Genomic DNA, 10,000 nt, shown 5'->3' with positions numbered 1-10,000 from the left:
TATATATATATATATATATATATATATATACATATGTGCGGTTTATTCCCTGATTTTTGCTGAAAAGCCACTTTTGAGAGGAAGGAAAAAGGTGAAGCATCTTCCCAACCTGCACACGTCCCTGGTTAAATGATGAAGCAATAATTACAATGCTACGTTAGCAATGACTTATTTCACTAAGGGAGACTTATCATCAAAGTACATTGTTGATGTGTGGTCAAAAGAAGCCTTCGACTGCATTCGTCGTAGTGTATCGTAGTGTAAACTCAGAGACTACTATCATAGTAAAAAATGTTTAGTGTTTAATAGACCGAAATCCATACGCGACCGGGGATCTTGAATACGTTCTAGACACGATTCACGCGCAGCTGCAGATGTAAACAAACAGTCTCAGCTGGTCGATCTAGCATCACCATTCACTTCCTCTTATGTCTCTTTCTTCTTATTCCATTTGAATAGGATGCTACCTTGAGTCTGCTTAGGATATTCAGACAGCCCTCCGTAGGTGGTAAGGGAAGCATATGCATAAAGTATTGCACGAATGTGGGATATTTATATGCTTTTTTGGTGCCTGAATCAGGATTGCATGATATTTCTCTCGGGGTTAATTCGCCGGTAGATTCAGCATGTGCGAGCGTTAAGGGAGCGACTGTCGGCTTCATAATACATTTAGATCAGTATATGTATGTTAAAGGGTACTCTTGATAACAACAAGTAGTATCTATAAAGGACAGAACATACGCTAGTGCTAAATATGCATTGTTCGTAATTTGAATGATGCTCTTAATTTTGCAGTTATCAATGAAATTCTTACTTTGATATCATACCAAGATCCTTAATGCAGAAAATATTTATAATTTCCAGAGATAACAGTTTAGGGTCTTGGGAATGGCCTTGTTACCTCAGAAGGTCTGAAAGTTTCTCAATTTAGTGCATTCATTTTGTGATAGTTTATTTCCAACCTACTCTAAACCTAATGTCACTGTAATTGATTTTCATATAATTCTATGAATAGCCATTTACAAATGTTACATGACAGGTATCCAGTAATGTTCTTACAACATGACCAGTCCAAATATATTTTGATCTGTTAGTCTATTTCATATTTAAGTTCAATTCTGTTTTATAACTATGTTGTCATGCAATGACAAGTGAACTGTCAAAGGAGTGTCACCCAGATAGTGTCCCTTTAAGATACCTTTGTTCAAAGAAGTAAAAGTGAACTGTCATAGACTTAGAACCTGTCAGATTTAAAAAGATAAGAATTACAATCAAATTAATCTCAGTATCAGATACAAGATGATGATAGAATTGTGAACTTTTAGATCCATTGTGGGAAACTAATAGATAGTAATAGGAAGGAAATAAAGATGAAGGAATTATTATTTTAAACTAAGAATAAAGGTTTAATGTTCTTGTTAACCTTAATGTTCTGTATTCCCAATTGTTATCTCACCATGTCTTTTATTCTATATACTTATGGAGTGCAAGGCAAGGCTCAGGCAGTAAAGCATCAAATTGGAAACCATATGTCAGGCTGTACAATTTTTTTCATGTTTTTAATTATTATTTAACTTGAATCATATGATGCCCTGAGTTCATCTGAGTTCATATGTTTTATTTTATTTTTTTTTCATTATTGATTGCACAGAAAGGGGTGGGAACAATTAGCCTTATAAAATTCTATTATGTTATGGTAAGCAGAAACAGTTCTAAACAAAAATTAAAAGACAACTGAAAATGTAAAAGATTTATGTTTTCATTTTATTTAGAATTATATAGCAGTATTTAGAATGAACTTATTTAGCATTAATATAATAGTATTCATTTGATCATGTTTATGTGATAATGTGATATTAACATGATTCAACTTCCTGTTACCTCAGGAGACGTCCACAAGCCATGGATATCCCGGGATGTGTGTGTGGCCGTGGAAGTGGGGTCGCCGGATCCCTGAGTGGCAGCATGGGCATGAATGCAGCGTGGCCTGAGGAGAATGGAATGTCTGCAAGCTCTTCCATGTCTACGAGCCTTCTTACTAAGACGAAGCCTTTTCCTATTCGAGGTAAGTTCTCTTTTACTCTTTTTTTTTCATCTGTACAGGAATTGCATGTACACAAAATATAACAGATGACACAGGTGTGCAAATCACACATTCATGCAGGTATTGATATGAATATACTCACAAAAACATTTACACAACACACAAACAGTCCATGCTTGCATGTTCACATACACACTTATGCACACAAATATACACACGCACATGCACATGCACCCCAACACTGATAGGCACACCTACACCTGCACATGTATAGGCACATACGCAGGCACACGCACTCAGGCACACGCACTCGCGCACACACGTGCTTACACACGCACATGTACACGCACATGCACACGCATACATACATACATACATACATACATACATACATACATACATACATACATACATATATACATATATACATATATACATATATACATATATACATACATACACACATACACACATACACACGCACACACGCACACACGCACACACGCACACACACACACACACACACACACACACACACACACACACACACACACACACACACACACACACACACACACACACACACACACACACACACACACACATATAGACCCACATACACACACGCACGCACGCACGCACGCACGCACGCACGCACACACACACACACACACACACACACACACACACACACACACACACACACACACACACACACACACACACACACACACACACACACACACACACACACACACACACACACACACACACACACACACACACACACACACACACACACACACACACATACATACATGCACACACATACACACACGCACACACGTGGAACTCACATCTCATATTTGCAGTGTAAACTTATCATGCTAAAATTATAAAACAACTATTCATTTTACTCAGACTTCAGATTTCTGATTTAAATGATAATCACTCCCCAATTATTGATATTATAGATAACTAATTTAGAACAATTTGAACTTAGATACCCATGTAAGCAAAAAAAATAAAAAACATGTTTTTCACGTCTTGTGTGCACATGGAGCTCTGAACTTGCTGTTCTTTAGGGGTTAAGAAACGTTTTTTGTTTTAACAATTTTAAAAGTAAGAATACTGATAGTTCTGATTCTAATATCTATGGCTTTTTATACAGTCTCTTTGAAGTGTATCATAATGGTGCAAGGAATTCCACAAATGACTGGACATCATGTTAGTACAAAGGAAGATAATATTGAGTAATTATTTTGTGTGAGTTAGCTTTTTGTTAGATTGCAGGGTTCCTTAAGAGTGTTATAGTGTAAAACCCTTGGAAAAAATTATGTAAGCTTACCCACAAAACAGGTTCCAGTGAGGTGCCCTTTTGTCACTGCTAAAGCAAAAATAGAAGTTGTATTTCAGGTTTAGTGAGGTGTAAAGGCAACCTTCACATGTGTGTGTGTGTGTGTGTGTGTGTGCGTGTGTGTGTGTGTGTGTGTGTGTGTGTGTGTGTGTGTGTGTGTGTGTGTGTGTGTGTGTGTGTGTGTGTGTGTGTGTGTGTGTGTGTGTGTGTGTGTGTGTGAGCATTTGTTTGTGAGAATGCATGTTTGATGTAGAAGTATTCTTTTGAAACCATAGAATGTTAATGGTTAATAATGTTAAAGTTACAGTTGAAAACTATGAAATTATATAAAGAATAAATTTAAACTGAAAATTGAAATCCAGATTGGCAACTGTAATTAATTTAAAATCTGTTTACGAGTCATAAGCTATTGGCAGATGTAAAGAGAGTCATTAAATTACATATTCAGTCATAATCACTTTGCAGCCACATTTGGAAATAGAACAACATACACAGTACATTTTGTCTTATACTTGCCTTACTATACCCATGATAAAGAAGAAATCCATTGTTTTTTAACCTATACAAGGGATAGAATTTGATGATCCCACAAATAGAAGCTGTATATTGCCTTATCTTAGCCAAGTACAGTTTCCGTGCTTGAGTTGACAGATGTTCTTCTGCCAATGATTTTCCAGTGCTTTCCAGTTTCATATCCTTATATGATTAGGATGTAGTCCATGTAACTGAATCTAAAATATGTCATTCATATTCTTGTTTGTCTATACTTCTTATAACAATGACCTAAAGAGGATACTTCTGTTTGGAATTCAGTTTTTAATGCACATTACTGGCAACACAATCTCAAGGTCAGACTAAAGTGATAACGACAAGTACCTACTCCCAGGTTGAATTACCTATGTTATATGTGTGGGCTCTTCATCCTTAAGGGCTACTGTGGATAGATATACTCTTGCCATTGACCTACTAACAAGCCATATCTTTTTATACTTATAAAAAAAGAAATAGAAAAAATGCACATTCACTTGCAGTTGCCATATGTGCTTATTATTATTTAGATTGTTGCTGGTTTCAATAGGGAATCATATGCTACAATAAAGTTATATATATATATATTTCACTGTATGTTTGATAGTTTTTTTTTCATATGATTATTGCCTAAGATGGTCAAGTTTATATATACATTAAAGAAAGAGAAAATATTATTGAGCACCTTGGAACTCTGATATCATGGTGTGAATTTGTATCTTTTTATAGAACTGTATTGCTCTGTACAACGTGGACGTGTAGGAAGCACATTCATGTGCATGATACTCAATATTAAGAGATTATTTCATTTATTTGAATAAATTTTTATGGGTGACATTTCATCTGTGTGTGATACTTAGAAAAGAAGGTTGACTTAAGTGTTCAATAGGTAATAGTAATTATCAAGATGTTTCGCCACAGGAGACTTAGCTACCGCTCAACTTGTCTCCCAAATGGTGGGTTGAATTATGCTGCTGTCATGATTTTTAAAAAAGTTCTTTTTCACTTTTCTTCAATAATGGTTATGCCTATCATCTCCAAAACCTCTAATAATAAACCTCTAATTTTTCTCCCTCTGCCTTAGGAGAGCGTGCCAATTATGTCAATACACCACACGTAATTGTTATGGTGGGTCTGCCTGCGAGAGGAAAAACCTACATGGCCAAGAAGCTGACTAGGTACCTCAACTGGATCGGCATAAAAACAAAAGGTAGGAACATCTCAAAAGGTCATTGTAATGCTGAGAATGATATTATTGTCCCTCCTGATCATAAAGTTGCTGAATGAATCACCAGGATGTTGATTCTCTCTGTGACTTTTATCCCCTATAGTATTCAACCTGGGCGAGTATCGTCGACGTGCCACCCACATGTACAAGAACCATAATTTCTTCCGCTCGGACAATGAAGAAGCAATGGCTCTTAGGGAACGGTGCGCTATGGACGCCCTGGATGATGTTTGTGACTGGCTCGATAACAGTGGGGGAGAAGTTGCCGTAAGTATTATATCTCTCTATAAGCTGGAGTATGAATGCATTTCATTATATTATTTATAACAGCTGTTGCAAATCATAAGCAGTGAGCTGGACTACAGGTGGAAATAAGGTGGAATAAGATGGACTTTTTATTGATCATAAGATTAGTTTTAAAGTTTAGATAGCATGGACTATACGAGAATGGTAAGCTGAACTATAATTGAAAGTAGAATCTGAAAAACAGGGGTCCAGATACAGATCTAAGTATCCATATGAATCTGAAAACAGAAGTTCAGACTCAGATCTAAGTAGCCATATGGGCCTTGTAGTGCCATTCTTGCTAACACCACTTCTCAATGAACATGGCTAAGTTTTAACTGGGCTTCTTACAGTTCCTCATGATATGTGGCTGGACTTTGTGATAGTAATGGAATATGAGATTACATGAAGTTGGATTACATGATGATAGTGCACTTAACTACTACACTGATAGTACATATTGAAGTCATTAAGTTCAGTGATTTTGATTCTTTATCACATCACATGAAAGCAACACTTTTTCAGTTTTGAATCTTTGGTGAGATACATATATATTTTTGACTAAAGTTATGACTAAACTCTGTTTTATCCACATGTATTGTTCAATATTCTTGTTTTTATTTTATTTTCATCTCATACTGTTTTCATTTGTGTCCCTCCCTTCATGTTATTTCATATTTGTTTATCAATGTTGAAGAATTAAAAAGAAAAATTATGAACTGAATGAGGCAAAATGATCATGATAAACGGAGGATAATAATGCTGGTAGAAACAACAATAACAGCCACAGCAGTGATAACAACAGTAGTAATAAGATAATGATAATTGTACTTTAATGATGATAACGATAACTTGAATGGCTACATTATCTATTGCTCTTCAACCATATTTGTTATTTTCAATTTCAGGTATTTGATGCTACCAATACAACAATGCATCGTCGGCGATTGATATACAATATCATAGTGGAGAAAATGGAGTACAAGCTATTCTATGTAGAGTCAATTTGTGATGATCCTTCCATCATCGAAGCAAATATAAGGGTAAGACTGATTTCAGTTTTGACTTGTTTAATTATGCAAGATGTAGATGTACAGAGGTACTGGTTATTGGGTTTACAGAGACACGTTATGGTAGCTGTAGTACGGGTAGTTTGTCTTGTAGATATTATGTCTACAAGACCGTCCTCATTTCTCCGAGAAGCTACAATTACCTGTTTGAGCAAGGTAATTGTTTTGTCTTAGCTTTGCGTCTCTTTTTTTATGAAATAGATGCAAAGCAGATCATTAGAGTGAGCTTCTTGTCCTGTTTTAGCATGTAATACTTATGTCTGCAGCCTATTAACCACTGCCTGATTTTGAAAAGATTTTATTTTGAAGTAATCATCATCCTTTGCTAAGCATCCTGATTATGATGAATGCAGGGGTAAATGACAGTATTTGTATGATTCCTTCAGCTTTCTTTGTTCATATGTTTTTTGCTACTTACTGTCATTTTACCTGTGCTGGATCTTGTAGTATTGAAGTAAACTCATCTTTTTTTTTTTTCTTTTTTTCTTTTCTTTTGCTCTACTAGCAGTATTTTTATATAGATGCATAGGCATATTTAAATGCACAAGCATTTACAAGTACACTTACAGTTATACAATTTTTTATGAAATGCACATATGCACACACACATACACACATATGCATACCCATATACACATACTCATATACACATTCAGGTATACACATGCACACATACACATGCACATGCACATGCACATGCACATAGACTTACACATACACATACACATACACATATCCATACACATATCCATACACATATCCATACACATATTCATACACATATACACATACATATATATATATATATATATATATATATATATTATATATATATATATATATATATATATATATATATATATATATATACATATACAAATACACATACACATATGTAGAATAGTAGCATATAGGTATAGAAGCTAATACATCTTTCCCTTGTACTGTATCTGAAGAAGTGTGTGTATTGCAAATTATTACAAATCATTGTTATTTTGTAAATGAGGAGATACTTTTCCATGCTTTATAGGTGGGCAATAGTCACTTAAAAGTAAGATTATATAAACATAAAAGAATTATTAGTATTTTTTATTGATAATGATTGTTGTTGATAGTGCATATTTAGTTACCTTCAAAGACTTCAAAATATTTATTTTTGTACACAGTAGATATTTGCTGGGATAATATTGTTACTCATTATTTGGGCCTACAGAAACATTATTTCTTATAGAAATAAGTATAAGGTGTTTTTTATAACCACCCATCACCTATCACCTCATAGACATCCTTAGATAAAACAACAGTTTTATCTCTCCAGCCATAAACTATCCCTCATATGCACACTCTCTGCTTGCCAGAGTTTCTGAATATATAGTATACTATACAGTATACTTCACTGTCAAGCTTACAAACCCATCACAAGCTATGTAACAATGTTACAGACATTGCTCTTGGCATCTGGTGTTACAAAAACCCTTAATACTGCACAGTAATATATGTGTACATGTGATAGGTAAGTAAAAAAGAAAAAGAAAGATAATAAAAACACAAGGCTAGTTTAGAGCAAATAAAATGATGTACCTGTACCTTTTTTGTCAGTTCTTTGTCATAGATGCATAGACAAAAAAGTGCTATGGTACCTTTTTGTTCGGTCTGTCATTTTGTTTTCTCTCAGCTTAATGAAGTGAAAATGAAAATGGCCTACTTTTATTGAATTTGCTTGCTTGCACAGGATGTGAAGATCAACGGTCCAGACTATCCCAGGTCGCCACGTTGTAGTAGACCTCCTGGGCATCCTTGCTCTCAAGTTTGTATACAGGATTGATTGGTTCTTATTTTACAATATAAGAAGTTTTGCTTGGCTTTAACAAATTTGAGAATTGCATTGGTTGTGGCTAAGGAAGATTGGACCGTACACTACTGGTGGAAGTAAAGGGTCCATATTTTGTTTGTATGATTGACATTATTTTCTTTTTTCAATCATGGAGGTACATAGTGTATATTTTCATTAGAGAAAATCATGATAATTTTTCAGAATTACCTTCCATTTTTTTCCAGTACATATTAATCCTATAGAAAAATTGATTGCAAGCTTTGAAATTAGTCATGCTCTATTAGGGTCATCCCAAACCCTAAATCAGAAGATTAACAGCATTTCCATTTAAATTCTACACCAAAATTATTCATTTTCAACTCTGCCAATTTTGACTTGTACCTTTGAGTAATATCTGTAAGTGGCTGTCCACAGTAGCTGTTTATTGCAAATTCAGTTTTCCTCTATGTGCTTCATGGGATAAATCTGGTCGCTTTATGTTACTGAAGTTTGATGGAGTGCGGGTGATGGAAAAGAATTTTACTACTACACTGTTGTTTTACTATCAGACAAAAGTGCACTGCTTCCTTCTTTTTTTTTTGGGTGGAGGCGAGATTGCACATGCACTCAAGATTGCAACGGCAAGGAAGTAGAATCCATACATTTGATTACTTATAAATAAAATGTATGAATCAAAATACTGTAGATTTAAGTGGTGATGAAAGTGACTCAAGTTATTAAGATACTGAAACACTGTAACAGTGTTTGCAAAACTGTCTTTTGCATTACAGTATATCATTTGGTTTTGTAAATAGATAAAAAATCTATATTTGCAAAGTGCTATGACCACTGACAGAATTAAGTAAGGTAGTATACTGAGTTTTACACTTTTTGTTTCTTCTTTTTTTTTATATCCAACTAGCAAAGTCAAATAACACAAAGAATATTTAAGCTTCAAACTCTACTGCTGCCTCTTTGCGGCATAGAGTCTCAAAGAAAGTTAAGAGAAAATGAAGCATTTGACACAAATAGAAGACTCATATACCATTCTTCACACTAGTCATTGTACATTGAGAAGTAAAGGTACCTGTAAGTACTTACATTTTTATTTGCATATGATGTTATTTCTTTGCATTTGTGAAGCCACTGGATATTTTCTGTAGACCAAAATTTAGAATATCTTACATCATTCCAGTTTTGATTCCTAAGCAGTATTTGTAATAGTGTAAACACCAGTCACCTGAATACAATATAAAAAAGTGCCTTCAAATAGCAGTATTGTTATTTTATCAAAGCAATGTATTTTGTTTGAAATTTATATGGAATAAATGGGGATAAATGGGGGCAAAATGGATAGTTGCAATAGATATGTCAGATAAAATGTTAATAATAATGTAAGTATAAATGTTAATGATACTACCGAGAATAGTGATAATATTACTGATAATGGTAATGGTATTGGTAGTCATTACTAAAATGAGGAGGATAATAATAGTAACAACAGTGATAATAATAGTAATTATATAAAAATAGTAATAGGAATATTACTAATATTAATAATTATAAAAAAAAGTTATATTAATGTTGGTGATACCATTTATAACAGTTTAGGTGATCAAATAATCAAGTAAGGTGATAATAATGATGAGATAAGGATAAAGATATCATTATGATG

General features: G+C 34.2%; 1 protein-coding gene across 15 annotated transcripts in view; it reads left to right on the top strand.

Moving 5' to 3' along the window:
• Pfrx (6-phosphofructo-2-kinase/fructose-2,6-biphosphatase) overlaps positions 1-10,000 on the top strand; it is a 30,647-nt gene that overhangs the window by 8,791 nt on the left and 11,856 nt on the right. For 4 of the 15 annotated variants that reach the window (XM_043006507.2, XM_086556380.1, XM_043006503.2 and 1 more), the window contains 4 exons: positions 1,887-2,065; positions 5,014-5,139; positions 5,261-5,424; positions 6,351-6,485. In XM_043006507.2, the coding sequence (XP_042862441.1) occupies positions 1,887-2,065; positions 5,014-5,139; positions 5,261-5,424; positions 6,351-6,485 (604 nt within the window). Of the gene's footprint in view, positions 1-372; positions 509-1,886; positions 2,066-4,653; positions 4,886-5,013; positions 5,140-5,260; positions 5,425-6,350; positions 6,486-8,244; positions 8,320-10,000 lie in introns of those variants that run through there. The other 11 variants (XM_043006502.2, XM_043006501.2, XM_043006505.2 and 8 more) reach the window with 6 other exon arrangements.

Source organism: Penaeus japonicus, unplaced genomic scaffold (genome assembly GCF_977035675.1).
Source record: "Penaeus japonicus unplaced genomic scaffold, GWHDUDI00000001_assembly GWHDUDI00000032, whole genome shotgun sequence".
In the NCBI taxonomy this organism is placed as follows: Eukaryota; Metazoa; Arthropoda; class Malacostraca; order Decapoda; family Penaeidae; genus Penaeus; species Penaeus japonicus.
The sequence above is the reverse complement of the archived record's forward strand: the minus strand, read 5'-3'. Positions and strand labels throughout refer to the sequence as shown.